Source organism: Stegostoma tigrinum, chromosome 2 (assembly GCF_030684315.1).
Source record: "Stegostoma tigrinum isolate sSteTig4 chromosome 2, sSteTig4.hap1, whole genome shotgun sequence".
NCBI classification, from domain to species: Eukaryota; Metazoa; Chordata; class Chondrichthyes; order Orectolobiformes; family Stegostomatidae; genus Stegostoma; species Stegostoma tigrinum.
The window spans coordinates 32,969,087-32,988,297 of NC_081355.1; the positions used below are offsets into that span (position 1 = coordinate 32,969,087).

The 19,211-nt window shown below is 40.6% G+C and overlaps 1 protein-coding gene across 3 annotated transcripts in view; it reads left to right on the forward strand.

Annotated features, from left to right (window-relative positions):
• Positions 1–852: 852 nt before the first annotated feature.
• LOC125462141 (protein DEK-like) overlaps positions 853–19,211 on the forward strand; it is a 37,380-nt gene continuing 19,021 nt past the window's right edge. For 2 of the 3 annotated variants that reach the window (XM_048551745.2, XM_048551764.2), the window contains exons 1-5: positions 853–988; positions 8,954–9,121; positions 9,410–9,523; positions 11,630–11,739; positions 14,389–14,483. In XM_048551745.2, coding sequence (XP_048407702.1) covers positions 8,962–9,121; positions 9,410–9,523; positions 11,630–11,739; positions 14,389–14,483 — 479 coding nt within the window. In that variant the 5' untranslated portion in view covers positions 853–988; positions 8,954–8,961. Of the gene's footprint in view, positions 1,084–8,953; positions 9,122–9,409; positions 9,524–11,629; positions 11,740–14,388; positions 14,484–19,211 lie in introns of all 3 variants that reach the window. The other variant, XM_048551754.2, reaches the window with a different exon arrangement.

Consider the following 19,211-nt stretch of genomic DNA (forward strand, 5'->3'; position numbering starts at 1 on the left):
TAAGAAGTCAGTTACTTGCTGCTGTATTCCTAAACTCTGACTGGTCCTATAACTACTGTATTTACATAGCAAGTCCAGTTAAGTTTCTGGTCAATGATATGCTCATGGATGTGATCGTGGAGGATTCAGTGATGGTTACGTCATTGAATGTGAAGTAGTGGTAATTAGATGGTCTCTTGTTGATGATGGTCATTGACTGGCAACGTTTAGAAAACTGCTGTCAGCTAAAGAAACCCCTGCAGAATTTCACTCCTATGGGAATCAATACTTCTCAAAATCACCATGGTAGTAATTTTCTGGACTCATGCACTCTTACTAATTTCCGATACTTGGAGGAATCTGCCTTTCACGTTTACGTGCATGTGTGTGAAACGGCAGCCCTTACTTTATTTTCGAGGCAAGTGTTAATTAATATTTTCAGTTCCACGCCCTGGATCTTTAGCCATCTGGTGCAAAGCTGAGTAGGTTCGGGCACCGCCTCGCGGGTAGCTTCGCCTGGTTCTGGCCAAAGCGGACTAGGTAGCAGACAGCCATTTACCCCAAGCGTCTTCTTCTCGTCTGTGGCTACGGAGCAACCGCAGGTGCCTGCCATTCGAGCAGCAGAGGATGGGGCGGTGCTGGACTATATCATTAATCCTAAGAATGTTTATGTTTTCTTTGAAAGGCTGGCTTCCTGTTACAGCCATGCCATTTGCCAAAGAAACACTCAGCTTCCTCCGACAGCCTGGAAGATTACTAAAAAAAAAGCCGCGCCCCCGCTATCTCTTATTACCAGTTTCCACATTCATTTTGCAGCGAGTACACTCATACTCAGCTCCCTCTCCGGTCGCTAAGGGCCCTTCAGCACTTCCTCCCATTCTTCACTCCGATTGGATGTTGTTTTCCCGCGTGCGCCACAACTGCCATTTTGAACCGAGGAGCTTCAGCGGCTTGAATTCGGCCGCACGCCCGTCTGAGTGATCGTCTCTCGGTCTCACATTAGGTCCAGGTAAGTGTCGCGCCAGTCATCTTGCCCCGTGCTTACCGACCTTCGGAGTTACTTCTCTGGGAGAAAAGAGAGAAGGAGAGATGCAGAAGAAGAAGGTAAAAACAGCAACCGCTCCGTCTCCTGGGCCGCCGCTGGCGGAGCCAACTTGTAAATCCGATCAAGCTGACAGAAATCCGCAGCTTTGCCTCAGGTTAACCGAGGAGCCCGTCTACACTCTGCATCCCAGGGATACTAAGTGAGGCTCAGGCCGCGATTTAAGAAGGCCGAGGTGGAGCAGTTTCATAAACGTGAGGACGGATTGTCTGTAAACTGTGGGCCGGAATCTGTCCCCAGTAAATTGCACCATAATCAGTGCGGATTACGGTAACCTAAAAAGCCAGTGTGCATCAAGTTAAACCCGATCTCTCTTCGCCAACCCGCCACCCTCTCTGCAAACTACAAGGCTGCATTTTCCATTATCTTTCTGTCTCTGTTTTGTGTTTCCCGCCATCAGATCGTCTAGAGCAACAAAACAGTTTTGTTTCCATTCTAAAGGGGTTACTAACCACGGGAGCGTGTTACGTAAACAATAAACCTTCGGTTTTACTTGAAAAAGAAAGATTGGGAAAATAAATTGCTACGAGGCGAAATAACATAACTTCTATTCACAGTACTGCGCCAGCTTTTTACCTATTCAAACAGCCTCCTTTGAAATAAAGTCTTGTGGTCTAATTTTTAACAACTTTTCCAGAAAAGTAACATCCAGCGCCGTTTATATTGAGTTTGTAAACTAATACGAAATTGTTGCGAATACCAAAAGACCTGCGGATTCTGAAAATGGGAAACAAAAACAGAAGTTGCTGGAAAAGCTCAGCAGGTCTGGTAGCATTTGTGAAGAGAAATCGGCGTGAACATAACTCTGATTTGTCTTCATACGTGCTGCCAGACCACGATGACATCGATGTATCTCACTTTAAAAAATTCTAGGTTTATGTTACTGTTGATTAAGCGGTTATGCATTTAAGACCCGTGAGGAGGAATTTCATCTGAGGGTAGTGATCTGTGTCGCAGAGAGATGTCCAGGTTGAGTCATTCAGTACATTCAAGGCTGAGAGAGTTTTTAATCAGTCAGGTCATGGATTGTTATAGTGAAAACGCAGGAGACTGGAGTCGAGGGTTAGCAGGTCACCCGTGATCTGCCGTGATTGTCTTGCAGAGCAGACTCTGTCTGAATCACCTCCTTCTGCTCCTATGTCATGTGGTCTTATCATTTGTTTTGGTCTATTTCTGAAATATGTCAGGTGGGTTTCATCAGAGCAGTGAATGAGAACATTTTGATATTATTTTTTAAGCAGTGTTATAAGCAAGCTAATAGCATGCTGGCCTTCATAACAAGAGGAATTGAGTACAGGAACAAAGAGGTCCTTCTGCAGCTGTACAGGGCCCTGGTGAGACCACACCTGGAGTATTGTATGCAGTTTTGGTCTCCAAATTTGAGGAAGGACATTCTTGCTATTGAGAGAGTGCAGCCTAGGTTCGTGAGGTCAATTCCCAGAATGGCAGGACTGTCATATGTTGAAAGATTGGAGCGACTGGGCTTGTATACACTTGAGTTTAGAAGGATGAGAGGGGATCTGATTGAGGCGTATAAGATTATTAAGGGATTGGACACTCTTGGAGGCGGGAGCATGTTTCTGCTGATGGGTGAGTCCAGAACCAGAGGACACAGTTTAAAAATAAGGGGTAGGCAATTTAGAACAGAGTTGAGGAAAAACTTCTTCACCCAGAGAGTGGTGGATATATGGAATGGTCTGCCCCAGAAGGCAGCGGAGGCCAACACTCTGGATGCTTTCAAGAAAGAGATAGATAGAGCTCTTAAAGATAGTGGAATCAAGGGTTATGGGGATAAGGCAGGAACAGGATACTGATTGTGAATGATCAGCCATGATCATAATGAATGGTGGTGCTGGCTCGAAGGGCTGAATGGCCTACTCCAGCACCTATTGTCTATTGTTTGTTATATTCTAGAACATAGTTAGAATAGCTACCAGCATCTCAGGGAAAAATAGAGTTTGGGGGAAGGAGCAGAGAAATGGACTGATTAAATTGCTCCTTCAAAGAGCAAGCACCACTGCATGAGGTGACTGGTTTCACATGTCAACTTTTCTGCATTCTCTGCCCTGGCACATGTCTTTAGAGATTATTTGCAACACCATGGTGAAGTGCTGTAGTTTTGTTTATCTATGTAAAATAAGGAGGCAGGTCCTAAATCAGGCAGAATGAGAATCAAACCCCATGCTAGCCAGCTGAGCTAATCACATCTTGTTTCATGATTTTCAAAAGATCTTGAGCAACCCTGTATTTAATTCGCAGTGTTAGTGGGATTCTATACCACAGTATCATCAAATGAAAAACTGACTGCATAATTTCTGTGAACAGCCTCTTTTCAGATTATTATCTGGAAGTAATTGATTAGATTGTGCAAAATTTTGAGTTCTATTCAATCCAGTGATGAGTATTAAAGCTTTCATTCAAAACTACTGACTACCTACTGTACCATTGCCCCACTCCATCCCTGTTCTACCCCCACTGCAACTGAAACCTTTATCTGGTCTTTTTGACACAATTACTGAAAAACCTTACTTGGTGATCTATTACCCTCCCGTAACAATCTCACCTCATTCAAAACAGAATTGGTATCATGTCCTTCCATGCATGCGAACTGAAACTGGCTCCCTATTCCTTGATGCATTGAATTTCATATCCTTGGCCACATTTCTAAATTCCTCCTTGTTCTCACCTTGGCCAGTGTCTGCTGGCTGTGCTTTTCACTCTGGTTGCTTTCCGAACTGGCTCGTTGCGAATCTGCGTCGTCTTACCTTTTAAGCTGGCAACACCTTCAGCTGTTTTGACCTTGCTGTTTGATATGGTCTTCCAAAGTGACTTCCTGTATTCTTCAGCATTTGATAACTGTCTTTGTGTCTACGTTTGTCACCAGTGTTTTTAGTAATTGGTTCTTAGTCATCAGCATGTTTAATTGCTAAGCCCATTCACCCATCATTCTGTCATTGATTTGAATTGACTCTTGGAAAAAACCTTGACTTAAAATTCTCATCCTTATTTTCAAATCCCTCTATTCTTGCTACCTCCGATCTCTAACTACTATCAACCCTTCAATTCACGTATAACTGCATTCCTTCACTTAATCATTTTCTGTTGTGAATATGCGTTCAGTTGCCTCGGCCCTAAGGGAGCACAACCTTGTTAAATCGCTGTCCTTTTTCTTCTTTTTAAGACCTTTTTAAAACCTACCTCTTTAGTTCAAGTTTTTGATCATCTCTGTGTGATGTGTAGTGTTTAATTTTGAGATACTTTGAAATCTGTCATTATCAAAGGTATTATATAAATGTAAACCATTGTGTTTCTGCACAATATTAGTGTATTGCTATCAAGTGTGCTGCAGGAATTTAAGTTAAAATGAGCTTTCACTTCTTTCTTTTGAACCTGAAGTTCAGTTCTCTCTGTATTTCATGTGATTAATTGACTCAATTTCTAACTATTTTTTAAAAATCCTAACTAAATCTTGTGTTGGCATTCTTAGTAAGAATCGACAAAATGTATTGCTTGAAAATTGCAATTCTGTTTTACCATAAATGACCAAGTTAAACTGTAAGGTATAGGAGTAGAATTAGGTGCATTTGATCATGGTTGATTATGTTTCTGAATCCGCTCTCCTGTCTTCGCCCTGTAACCATTGATCCCTTTATTAATCAAGAACCTATGTATCTCTGTCTTAAATACACTCAGTGACTTGGTCTCCACAGCCATCTGCAGCAGTGGGTTCCACAGATCAGCCACTCTGGCTGAAGGAATTCCTCTAATCTCAGTTCCAAAGAATTGTCCCTTCACTCTCAGGCTGTGCCCTTGGGTCCTAGTTTCTCCTACTAGAGGAAATATCTTCTCCATGTCTGCTGCATACATACCTTTTGATATTCTGTAACTTGCTATGAGATCCTCCTCATTCTTCTAAATTCCATTGAATATGGACCCAAAGTTCTCATGATAAGTCCTTCATCCCCAGAAACATGCTTGTAAACTTCCTCCGGATGCCCTCTAGGGCTAGCACATCCTTCCTTTGATACGGGGCTTAAAACGCTCAATATTTCAAATGTGGTCTGAGCAGAACCTTATACAGTTTCAGCAGTATGTCTTGCTCTTGCACTCTAGCCCTTTTGGAATGAATGCTAGCATTGCATTTACCTTCTGAACTGCCAACTGAACCTGCATGTTAACTTTTAGAAAATGCTGAACTCACAAGTTGTTTCATACTTCAGATTTCTGAAGCCCTTCCTATTTAGTAAATGGTCTACGCCTCTTCTTCCGGTCAAAATGCATAACCTCACGCTTTCCAACATTGTATTCCATCTGCCATTTCTTTGTTCACTCTCCCCAACCTGTCCCAAGTCCTTCTACAGCATCTCTGCTTCCTCAACACTACCTGTCCCTCCAGTTATCTTTGTGTCATCTGCAAACTTAGCAACAGTGCCCACAGTTCCTTTGTCCTGATTGTTAATGTATAGTGTGAGTAGTTGTAGTCCCAATTCTGAGCCCTGCGGAACTCCAGTAATCAGTAGTTGCCATACTGAAAAAGATCCCTTTATCCTCTTTTTCTGCTTCCTGCCAATCAGCCAATCCTGTACCCATTCCTACCTTGCCCCAATACCAAGAGCTCTTATGTTATTTTGCTGCCTCCTGTGTGACACCTTATCAAAGACTTTCTGAAAAGTTTATTGGGACGCACGCTCATTTTTGACTGAGTTCGGTATTTGTCTGTAACTGTTACTTAATGCCCTACCACATCCCAAATAAAATTCGGCCAAATTTCACGAAAGTGTCTTAGTGATGACATTCCTCCTTTTTGTAAGTTTTCCATTTTGTCAAAGTAACACATTACATTTCTAAATCCATAGGAATTATGGATAACTATCCCAGCTTCAGTACCTAAGGAAATGCCTGTAGATTGAGAGGGAGAGGAAAATCCTAAACGGTTCGCATTGAAAACTTTCGGATTAAGGCAATGCAATTGAAACTTTCATACAAAGTGGTATTGCTTGTTTTCTGATTTTGCTTTTGTGGGTTTTCAATTTACAATTGCTGGGCCAGCAGAGAAACTGAAACTGTTGATTCAAGATGTATAGTTCTGCACAGTAATTTGAAGGCAGTTCAGCCCCATACTTGATAGCATGTTGTATGACAAAGTGACACTCTGTTGCAACCACAAGTGGTTTGTGTTCTGTATAGGGTGATTTGACATTTTTCTAATGTCATGTGTCCATCTTAAATATGTTTAAATTAATTATTGAAATACATTGTGTCTGTTCAGGTTTCCTGGTGGCTTTCTGTCTGATCAATAGAAACTGCTTAGCAATCACTGCTTAGTCCATAAAATTCAAAGGGTATCTGTTGCACAGGCAGTATTTGCTGCATAAAGGTAAATATTTTTAAAAATTTCAAGCAGCAGTATTATATGAACATGGTGTCATTGCTGGTAACGGGATGTTTACACCAATCAAGAGAACATGTGCCACAGTGTTGACTTTCTTTCTCTGGCAGATTGGCCATTACTGGTCACTTCCTCTGTCACTTGTGCAAGACACTTGATTACTGGCTGTCAGTGATTGCCCTTTGAAGGTGATGCTGAGGTGCCTCCTTGAACTGCGAAAGTCATTGGGATGCAGGATTGTCAGCAATGCTGATAGGAAGGAACTGTAGGATTTTTGATGCAGGGATTATGGTGTAGTTCTATGTCAGTGGTTTATAACTTAGCAGGAAACTTCGCAGGTAGTATTGTTTCCTTTGTATCTGCTATCCTTTTGAGATGCTAGAGGTTGTGGATTTGGAAAATGCTGTCAAAGCTGTCTTGGTGAGTTGCCACAGTGAATTCTATAGATGCTGTGTCCTGCTGCTGTGCATTAGTTAGAGGAGTGGATGGTAAAGGGCATGGATGAGTACCAGTTAAGCAGGCTGCTTTGTATGGATAGTATGTTTAGCTTGAATATGGAAACTACATCTATCTGGGCAGTTGGAAGAGTATTCTCACTGCTGAATTGTGCCTTGTAGACTGTAGTCAGGTATTGGCGAGACAGGAGGTGAGTTGCTTGCAGCAGAATTCCCAGCTTCTGATATGTTCCTAAAGCCACAGTATTTACATGGATGGTCCAGTTCATTTTCTGGTCAGTGACAGTTCCCAGTATGTTGATAGTGAGCAATTCAGTTATTGTAATGCCATGAATATCCTGGGCAGATAGTTAGATTCTGAATTGTTGGAGATAGTCATTGCTCAACTTATGTTGTTTGATTACTAGTTGCTGTTCATCAGTGTAAGTCTGGATGTTGTCCATGTTTTACTCCATGTACTCAACGTTATGCAGTCATCAGAGAAAATCCTCACTTCTAATTTTATGATGCAAGGAAGATCATTGTAGCAGCTGAATGTGTTTGAACCTAGGACATGACCTTGACGAAATCTAGCAGTGATGTCCTGTGACTAAGATGATTGTTCTTCAACAACCATAACCATCTTCCTTGTGGATGTCATTGCTAAGGGGGACGAGCGGTGAGGTGAAAGAAAGAGCCATATGATTTCACAAGCAGTCGATCGGATCTAAACTCTGTGTCTGCCACACATTTCCCGGTGGAAGATGCAGTTCCACAAATATGTCAGCAGTCCCTTGTAGAGCCCCTGAGGTCCACAGCATCAAGATGGCATCCTTCAGCCAATTCATTTCACTCCAGCTGATATCAAAAAACAGTTGGAGGTTCTGGACACTGAAAACATAATAGTTCTCTCAGCATTCTGGTAATAACCCCAAAATCTAGCCAAGCTGTACCTGTACAGCTACAATGCAGAGATAGTAGGAACTGCAGATGCTGGAGAATCTGAGATAGTAAGATGTAGAGCTGGATGAACGCAGCAGGCCAAGCAGCATCGGAGGAGCAGGAAGGCTGACATTTCGGGCCTAGACCCTTCTTCAGAAATGTTCCAGGAGTCACAGGGAGAAACGCTTCAGAAGGGTCTCAGTGTTCTGAATGTAGACATTGTCATGGTTGGGGCCAAATTGGGAAGGCCTGAATGTGGACTGTAATCCATTGGGGATGATCTGGTTCCATAGGTAGATACTAAGAAAGGTGATGTGGCTGCAGTACCTGGTTTGCTTCAGGACGTGGTCAAGCAGTTTCAAGACCGAAGAGATTACAAGAGAGATCCACTGAGGTTTTCCGGAGGGAGGAGGATAACTTCTTCAGGGTAGGCATCCTTAGAACAGGCTTCGCAGTGGGGTTAAAATTGTTTCAGAGATAATAAGGACTGCAGGTGCTGGAAAATCTGAGATAACAAGATGTAGAGCTGGTGGAGCTCAGGCCGTGCAGGAGGGCTGAGGAAGGGTCTAGGCCTGAAACATCAGCCTTTCTGCTCCTCTGATGCTGCTTGGCCTGCTGTGTTCAATCAGCTCTACACTTGTTATCTCAGCTACAGTTCAGGTCTTTTTGCCATAATGCAAAGATCCAGAGATGAGGCAAGAATGACTTCTTAACATCAAGGTTACATTGCATCAATTTGTGGTAACTAGGACCTTCGGTAAAACTGTAGTCAATGCAAATCAGATAGTAGTCAGAATACTTGCCACCCGTTGGAAACATACCTGACAGGTGGTCGAGATAGAGACATTTCAATGGAGAATTCACCAATTAACGATTGATGGTTAACTGCCATACTTGGTCTGTATTTTAAACAAGTCATATTGATCATCAGTGGCTATTGGAGCCAGGTTATTTGTGATTTCAGAACTATTTTGGTAAAGATAATAAGTGCTACAAACTGAAGCTTAGAGCTGCAGTAATTTTAAGCATGATGCATTCCTCAAACATGTTGTGACAATAATAGTGTAAATTACCTAAGACCTGATTCATATTTTCTGTTTTTGGTAGAGATCCTGATGTCAACAGAAACGCATTCAAAGATGGCAGCAGTTGAGAAAGGAGACAAGGCTGAAGGAACAAAGAGGAGAAATAAGCCTGATAAGTCTTTGACCATTGTAGAAGAAGAAAAAAATGAAAAATTGGAGAGTGAAGAGGAGGAGGAGGAGGAGGAGAGGGGTAGAGTGCAAATTTGAGCTAGTGATTTTTAATGTTTTGAAATCAAATTCCATTTATAGGAATAAAAACCAAGTACTGAAGAAATCTGGGAACACCTGTGGAGAGGAATAGTTCATGTTTCAAGTCCAATTTGATGCCTCTTCTGGATTCTAGTTTGAAATGATTAACTATTTCTCTATCCACAGATGCTGCCAGGCTGTCTCAGTTTCTTCAGCACTTTCAGTTTTTCTTTCAGATGTGTAGTACTTTGCTTCTGTTTACAGGAATGCTCTCATTTTGATTATGCAGTGGGATTACTGGAAAGAAGCCCCATCGTAGAAGGGAAAAGAGAAAAGAAAAAAGTGGAAAGACTGACTCTACAAGTGACACCATCTGCAAAAGACACATTTAGTATTCCTGAAGGTAAACATTTTAAAGCTTTGTGATCATTGCCTGGATTTTTGTTTTTGTTGGAAGATGGGAGAAACATCATTGAATTTTGGTGATTTAAATGGATTGCAGAGTATTTGTGTGGCAGTTTCTGTAATTTGTCCTAAGGCAGACGAATGCATGGTGGATTGAAAGGCATTAAATCTTATGCTGAATGTTGTGTATTAAATAGCATGTGGAAATACAAATCTTAGAACTGCAGTGTAGAAGACTGCAGTATGCAATTGTGTTCCAATTGGTAGAGGCAGAACTCCACAGAAAATAAAGTTAACGTAAGTCTGTATACAATATGGTTTTGGTAAGAAGAGATCTTGACGACATGGACTTTTATGTAGAACTCACTGACCATTTGCTATTTCCTCAGAAACTGGAAGTTGTACCATGGCCATTTTTTCTTTTTGTTCTGAAGAGGTTTATTCCTTGCCAAAGTTCATCCTATAGATGAGTGCCACAACTATGGTGGAAACCATTGACAACTGAAATAACATTAGCAACCAGCTATCTAAGTGTTGACTGACATGCAGAACACTGTCCACTTTGGAATGATTACATTGGTACATGTTTGCTCTTGGTTGTGAAAGCCATTCCTTGAGATTTAAGATCTTCCATCTCTGAAGTTGACACTTGCATGAAGAGACCCGACATTGTTTTTGATATTAGTGCCTCTTGCCAAGCTATTGCATCCACTGGTCAACATGATAATGTGTCTTAGCCCGCAAGGGAAGTAGCAGCACAGCCTGTTTTTTTTTAAACTAGTTACTGACCTGATAGTTCATAGAGCCAAATGGGTTATTCCTGTTCATATTTTTATGATTTACTTTTGACATTGATGAATAAAGCCAGGATGCTGTGACTTTTTCAACCTGTCCTGTCAATTAATAATGCACATAATATCCAGGTCCTGCTCCTGCATCCACTTTAGAATTGTACCCTATATTGTGCACTTATTCTTCCTACTAAAATTATTTCGCAATTCTCTTTGCACAAAATTGTTATTTGCCACGTGTCTGTCAATTCCACTAAGCTATCCTGTTCAAGTTACACTCAGTACACCAAAGTCCAATTCATGTATGTCCGTCATGAAGAGCAAGGCATTGGTTCTGACACTGACCCATGGGAAATCCAGTACAAACCTCGCTCTAGTCTCAAACCATCCATTAACTAATACGGTGTTTCCTGTCGTTCAGTTAATTTTGTATCTGCATTGCTTCTGTTTCTTTGTTCCATAAGCAACAGTGATAGAACATATTAAAAAAAGTATTCAATAGGCCACCCTTTCCAGCAAGGTATTGAGAGCCCAATCTTTTGAAGTTATTCTTGGGTTTAGATATGCTTCTGAAATAGTTTTAGGAGTTTTATTTTTGCCAAATGGGGATAAAAGAACTTTAAGCTTTAAAAAAGACTTGTTTGTTCAAACCTTCTGTTCTGATTTCTACAGGACAGAACATCTTTCCAGCTTGATGTTTGATGTCTGTTACATAAAATATGTGTCTATTAGGTTCTTCCCCGCTGTTCCTGAAAAGATTCCCATCACTTAACCATTGTGTTATTTTGTACAATTCATCCAATCTCTGTGCACAAGCTGAAATGATGACCATTAGAATTTTTCAACGAAAAGAATTATAACACCAAAGAAGAATCCTTTCCTCACCTAATATTTGCACTTTACCTAGCAAATTATTCTGGTGTGCTACTAAAAACAAAAGCATGTGAACTGTTTGGCTCCCTTGTCCTGTTTTGCTGTGACCCAACAAGATTTGCTGATGAGGTTTGGTGGATAGTGGGAGGAAATTTTGTGCGAAGCAAAATATCTGGATTTGCTTGTAATGGAACGTATATTATATTCAACTACTACTGTGTCATTGAAGAAGGCCAATTCAGAACTGGCTGTGAATTAAAGCTAACAAATTCCTGGTCAGCAAAGTTTCACTCTTTGATTTAGCCACATCAGCTATTAGTAAAAAATTGATTACAAATGTTTTATTTTGCATAAATACTGTTTGCTTGCCTTCTATCCTGGTGTGAATTTAGGCACAAAGTATAATTCTACATAATGGATTTTTTTTCCATTTTATTCAGGTAGAGGCACAAAGCTGGGAGAAATTGAGAGGATACAATATTTCATGGGCAAAACGAAGGCTGAAGATCTCAAATCGCTTCACAAAATATTATATAACAGGCCAGGTTCGGTAAGATCAAAAATATTTAGTACTTGGGGTTCATCAATTTTTAAATGCTTGCTGTTGGCAAAAACAAAACAGCTTAACCTAAATGGTAGGATTTTGGGGGACAAGATGGCCAAAATCATTCCTTTATGTGACCCTGAGACAGAACAGCAGAGGTGGTATAACCAAACTAATCTGCTTATATGGACCACTACTGAAGATGCAGTTTTAGTGCCTGTACCAATCGGGTGTCACGCTGCAGTGAACTCTCTCAAAGGTCTTATGCATTGTGGAGCGCTCTCAGTGCCATGGCTTTTGAAAAGGTTGAAATTTCTGAACAAACACTGCTCATTGGAAGAAGAGTAGGATGTAGAAGCAGAGAAAAATGCAAATTAAAGAGGAGCCTAAATTGCACAGTAAGGTGGCTCGTCCTGGTACAAGACTGCAGGATCTCCTTTCCAGTGCTGTGAATGTCATAGTCATTGGATACAAGCACGTTTCAGCTGAACCCTTCTAATAGCATGATTTAGAAATTTTCATTTTGAGCTATTTTGGGAGCACTTTGGATCAAAACAAACTGATTATATTCACTCTTACTGCCAGTGAAGGATGTACACCTGTCCAGAGATTTCCCTGTCACCATTCAGTTACCCTTCCTTTTCTTCATAAGAGTCCCTCTTTTCTTGACTGAATCGTAGAATCTTACAATACAGAAGAGACCCTTCAGTACATTGAATCTCTGCTGTAAAAATACACTGTATCTAGACTAGCCTCAATTTCCAGCACAAGGACCATAGCCTTGAAATGTTATGACATTTCAAATGGTCATCCAAGTTCTTTTAAAAAGGTTGCGGTTACCTGCCTCAACTGGTCAACAAGTAATAGGAGTGTGTGCAAAGAACAGAGAAATAATTATGGGTAACTTTAATCTTTTATATTGATTGAGTTAATCAGATTGGAAAGGGTAGCTATGAGTATGAATTCATAGAGTGCATTTGGAATAGTTTCCTAGAGCATTATATCATGGACTCTTAACAGGGAGCAGTTATCTTGGATCTAATAATATATAAGACAGATTTAATAAATGATCTCACTGTAAAATATCATCTACAAAGTACTGTCCATAACATGATTGAATTTAATATTCAGTTCATGAGTGAGAAACTTTGGGAGGTCACGTTGCAGCTCCACAGGACATTGTTTAGGTCACTTTTGAAATTCTGTGTGCAGTTCTAGTCTCCCTGCTTTGGGAAGAATATTGAGAAACTTGAAGGGGTACAGAAAAGACTTGCAAGGCTGTTGCCAGGGTTTGACAGTTTGAGTTGTAAGGAGAGACTGAATAGGCTGAGGCTATTTTCCCTGGAGCATTGGCTGCTGAGGGGTGGCCTTATAGAGGTTTGTGAAATCATGAGCATGGATAGGGTGAGTAGACTAGGTCTTTACCCCAGGTTGGGGGATTCCCAAACAAGAGAGTATAGGTTTAAGGTGAGAATGGAAAGATTTAAAAGGGACCTAAGGGACAACTTTTCCATACAGAGGGTGGTATGAGTATGGAATCAGCTGTCAGAGGAGGCTAGTAAAATTACAACATTTTAATGGCATCTGGATGGGTACATGAATAGGAAGCGTTTAGAAAGAAATAGGCCAAATGCAGGCAGATGGGACTAGATAATTTTGGATAACTGATCGGCATGGACACGTTGGACCAAAGGGTCTGTTTCCGTGCTGTATGTCTCTATGACTCTGAGAAACGTTTGCATTAATTTTGGGGTATTACTTTTTCCTGAGCATGAGAGTGGCTGATTATACTAAGCAAAAATATGCTGTTTTTGTAAGAGGAATTTTGTTTTGTGGAAGAGGTGATCTTTGCAGGGATACAAGTCATTGACATAGTTGTGCACATGTTGTAACAGTTAGCTGACATCCACAAATATTTATGGTCAAAATATCTTAATTGCAGTAGGCCTTTTAAAAACTGCATTTCCAGTTAATCTTTCAACAAAGACTTGGAACAAAATCAAAACTTTTTGTTCTGGAAAGCTACTTTAGCCATGTCAAAAGTGTGTCGAAATAAAAACACAGATATGTCAAGAGTCTAGCCTTGTGACAAGTTTATAGTCCTAAAATATATAAGTCTGATTGGAACTGTTTTCTCTGGGTTGAAATTGCAGGTTTACATTTGATGGGCTGAATATTATTTGAAGAATAATCTAACTGCTATAATTTCAGCACCTATCATTGAAAGAAACAGCTTCCTAGCTACTAATCTTGTTCCATGGCGTCCTCATTTATAATTAACCTGTTTTTTGAGGTGAAATCAGTTCAGACATCACAAATTGGTTTATGTTACAAATGTACTCAAAAAGTGGGATGGTAGTAGAGTCAAATTGGATCCTTTAGATAAGAGTTTACTAACTTGCCTGAAATTCGCATGCTGTTCCAGGAGGGATAATGAATCAAAATTGCTGTTCTTTCCTCTCAGACCCAAGAGGCTTAGGCCCATGATTAACTCATCATAAACTGAAGATCAAGCCAGACATTGCTCGTCTGCCTTAGCAATTCATCAGTTGACTGCATACTCTTTCTTTGATATACTTAATTTATGGTTGGCATGTCCTGTAAAGTCTTATTAGCTTGGTATGATCGATTTTGTTCTTATTGAATTCTTTCCAGCTTGCCACATTGAAACGAAACATTCGATTGTTTACTGGGTTTTCATTTGAAAGTGGCAGTGAGGAGCACAAGAAAAAAGAAGAGGTACTGAAAAAGTGAGTGACTAAGCATTCCATTCACCCCTTGCACCCTACCAAGAGCTTATCTTGTTTGAGGAATGACATTTGGGTGTATTGCTTGTTAACGTTGTTATTTCTTAAAATAATTTTAAACTAATTGCCTATTTCATATTCTTTAAATAATAGTTATACTCTCAATGTATATAGGAAAATAATGGAAGAATAGAAAAAAAATGGCATTTATGTTGGTACAGAAGAGAAGGGCTCTTGTACACAGACAGTTAAAGAATGATTAATGCTTGTTCATTCTGTTATAAGTTCACCTTCTGGAGAGCAAGTGAAACCCTGGGTGACTAAGAAACCTGTAAGAAATTCCCTAAGCTCTCTTTTTTGCAGTCAAATGGGGAAAGCACTTGGAGCCTTGATATTCTGCTGGATCCAAAGGTGGATTTTATTTGGAACAAAACAGGCTTGAAATGTCAACTTAGTCATTATCAACTTGTGTAATGGGAAGCTTTCATTCCATTGTAAGGCTAGTTGCCTCTTTTACTGAAATAGAGATTGTCGAGTTAGATATTAATTCACTGTTGATCATCAGTTGGTGTTAGTGTATACTTAATATGTTGGAACTGCAGTGATCCTAGTTGTAGAGAGATGTTGCTGGTTGACAGGAGTAAGCCTCGTCAGGATAACCCGTGGTTCTTAGTTACTTAATATCATATTAATATTTTAGTTGATTTGATTCTAAGTAATAGCATAGTGACTGACAAAGGAAGCCATGTTACATATATATCCAAAACCATGAATCAGTACTTGAAGCTCTGCTTAAACTCTAGCGCTGTAATCAGGTTGTGCAATATGTTCAGTTTGGTCGCAGAAGCAACGGAACAATCAAACTAGGACGATTGTTCAGAGGAGATCCACACTCCTGATCAATTTTTTACTTGTCTTTAAAAGATTTCAGAGTCAGAGAATGGAAATAAAATGTTTAGAAGACTTCAAACCAGATTAGAAGAGAATAAGAAAGGTGGGGGTGGGGAATTACTTTTATCTATCTGGCACTCCTTCCAGTAGAATGATGAAAAAGTTAGGTAATGAAGGTCAAGCTCTGCTATCAGTTTGAGGAAAAAAAATTAGATGAGTTAAAAGCAAGAGTCTAGTGTTCTTTGTGGAATGATGAGTTAAATGACCAACTTCGTCCAGATTTTGGTTGGTGAACTAATACTGCAGTTTATCATCTTATGAAAAATAGGGAGACAAGATTGTCTGACTGAAAATACCAATTAAAATATTATATTCTAGAATAATAGCAAAATGCTAGTCCTGTTTGCAGGCTAAAAGCTAATACACTGAACTGTACTATTAATTTTTTTTTATTCACTTGCTGGGTGTGGGTGTCACTGGCTGGTTGATATTTATTACCTATCTATAGTTGCCCTTGAGAAGGTGGTGCTGAGCTGCAGCCATCAACCACCACAGTCCGTGTACTGTAGGTAGACTGTCAATGCCCTTGGGAAGCATTCCAGCATTTTAGCCCAGCAACAACGAAGGAACGGTAATATATTTATGATGAATGGCGTGGAGCGAAGCCTGCAGATGGTGGTGTATTTGTCCTTCTAGGTGGAAGTGGTTGGGGGTTTGGAAGAAGCTTAACTACGAATCTTTCTGCAGTGCAACTTGTAGTTAGTACATAGATGCTACTGATCATTGGTGTTGGAGGGAGTGGATGTAGTGCCAATCAAGCAGGCTGCTTTAACCTGGATGGTGTCAAACTTATGTTTTTTTTTTGGAGCTTCAACCATCCAGTCAACTGAGGCATATTTCATCACATTCCTAATTTTTGTCTTGTGGATGGTGGACAGGGTCAGGGTGTCTGGAGGTGAGTTACTCACTGCAGTATTCCTAGCCTCTGGCATGCTCATGTAGCCACTGTGTTCGTATGGTGAATCCAGTTGAGTTTATGGTCAATGGTATCTCCCTGGATATTGATAGTAGGGGATTCAGTGATCTTAACACCATTGAATGTGAAAGATGGTCATTGGATTGTGTTGTATTGAGGAAGGTCATTGCCTAGCGTTTGTGTGGTGAAAATGTTACTTGCAACTTGTCAACCAAACCTGGATACAGTTCAGATCTTGCTACGTTTGAATGTAGACTGCTTTATTATCTTCGGAGTTGTGATTGGTGCTTGAAATTGTACAATTATTGGCAAACATCACCACTTCTGACCTTGAAACGGATGGAAGAACATTTAATGAAGCAGCTGAACATGATTGGGCCTAGGACGCTATTCTGAGGAAGTCTGCAGAATTGTCCTGAAGTTGACATAGCTGACGTCCAGCTACCACAGTCATCTTCCTATAAGCCAGGTAAGACTCCATCAGTGAGTCCTCTGATACCTATTTATTCCTGTTTTGTTAGTGCTTCTTGATGCCAGACTTGATCCAATACAGCCTTCTGATGAGCTGTCACTCTAGAATTCAGCTGTTTTGTCTGTGTTTGTTCAAAGGCTGTATTGAGGTCATGAGCTGAGTGGCCTTCATGGAACCAAAACTTGGCATCATTGAGCAGGTTATTGCTGAGAAGATGTTGTTTGATAGCATTGCCAATGACACCTGCCTTCACTTTTACTGATAATCAAGAGTAGATTGGGGCGGTAATTGGCCGTATTAGATTTGTCCTGCTTTTTGTGCAAGGGACTTACCTGGGCAGTTTTCCACATTGTCAGGTAAAAGCCAGTGTTGTAACTGTATTAGAAGATCTTCGCTGGTTCTGCAGCACAAGCCTTCAGTACTGTTGTTGGAAAATTGTTATGCCCCTTGGCCTTTGCAGTATCCACTGCCTCCAACTATTTCCTGATGTGAGAAAAAGTGAGTTGAATTGGCCGAAGATGTAATCCGGTGGACGACTGGAGGAGGCCGAGATTGATCTTCCACTTGGCACTTCTGGCTGAAGAAGGCTGTGATGCTTCAGCCTTGTCTTTTGCTCTGATGTGTTGGGCTCTTCAAGCATTGAGGATGGAGATATTTGTGGAGCTGCCTCCTTCAGGGAATTGTTTTAATAGCCTACCAACATTCAGTACTGGATGTGGCAGGACTGCAGAACTTAGATCTGAGCTGTCGGTTGTGAGATCACTAAGCTCTGTCTATGCCTTGCTGCTTATGATGTTTCGCATGCATGTGGTCCTGTTTGGTAGCTTCACCAGGTTGATACGTCATATTTAGGTATGCCTGGCGCTGCTCCTGGCGTGGCCTCCTGTACTGTCCATTGAACCAGGGTTGAACTGTGGTGTGATGGTAATGTTTGAGTGGGGGATAGGCCAGGTCATGAGAATGCAGATTGCGCTGGAATACGATTCTGTTGCTATTGATCGTCTGTAATAGCTCATGAAATGCCAGTCCTAAGTTGCTAGATCTGTTCTAAGTTGGTCCCATTTAGCACAGTGGTAATGCTGCACAGCGTGGTGGAGGTTGAAATCTGTAGTTTAAGTGATTTGTAAGAGTTTTGTTCAGTTCACATTTGGAATATTGTAACTATGTTATGATTAGTAATTTTTTTGTAGTCAGTCGTGGTTTTGGAGTTACCGTGGTCTTTGAGTTGAAAATGAAGTTCGTAAATATTACCAGTTTTTTTAAATTCAAAAAGTCCTATTTGCCTAGATTGTGATTGATATTACATTTTCTTAAAATTGTGAAATGTGTGTGCTCTAATAATAGACGGAAAAGGAGTGTTATCTATTCCTTGTTCATTTCATGGAATTCTTTCTTTAAAAAATAAAGTTTTTAAGAGTACAATAGTAGTTACGGTAAAACAGCTGACAGGTCACAGGTCACCATAACAAATTATGCAGCTAGAGTACACATGAGATGGCACCAGAAAGTGACTATGAAATCTGTTGGGTTGTCAATTCATAGAGCACCAGGAACTTCCCACTTACAGATAGGCCGCTCGAGTCCTATGCTCTGTGATTGACTGTGGTGATGGTGAGTTGTTTTTTGGACTGGGGACCTGTTACCAGCAGTGTTCCACAAGGATCCGTTCCGGAGATCTTGATCGATTGGCTCAATGGGCTGAGGAGTGGCAGATGGCATTTAATTTGGCTAAGTGCAAGGTATTGCATTTTGATAAAACAAACAAGGGCAGAACTTATTCATTTAAAAGTGGGGCCTTGTGTAGAACAGACAGACCTAGGGGTTTATGTACATAATTCTTTGAAGTTTGTGTCTTATGTAGAAGGATAGTTAAGGCATTTAGCACATTTACCTTCGCTGCTTGGTCGTTTTGAATATAGAAGTTGGACAGCATGTTGAGATTGTACAGGATGTTGGTGAGGTTTCTTGTGCAGTACCATGTCCAATTTTGGTCGCCCTGTTCTAGGAAGATGATTATGAATCTAGAGAGGGTTCAGAAAAGATTTACCAGGACGTTGCTGGGAATGGAGGGATTGAGTTATAAGGATAGGCTGGGACTTTCTTCACCCCTCTACCTCCTACACTCTGGTGAACATAGAGGTTTATAAAATCATGAGGGGTACAGATAAGTTGAAGGGCAGATGTCTTTTCCCTAGCATTGGGGATTTCAAGAGTAGTTGCATATTTTTATTGTGAGAGGAGAAGGATTTATCAAAGACACGAGGAGCACCTTTTTTGCACAGAAAGTGATTTTACTGTGGAATGAACTTCCAGGTGCGTGTGGATACAGTTACAACATTTAGAAGACAAAGTATATAAATAAGAAATGTTCGGAGGGATATAGGCCATGCGC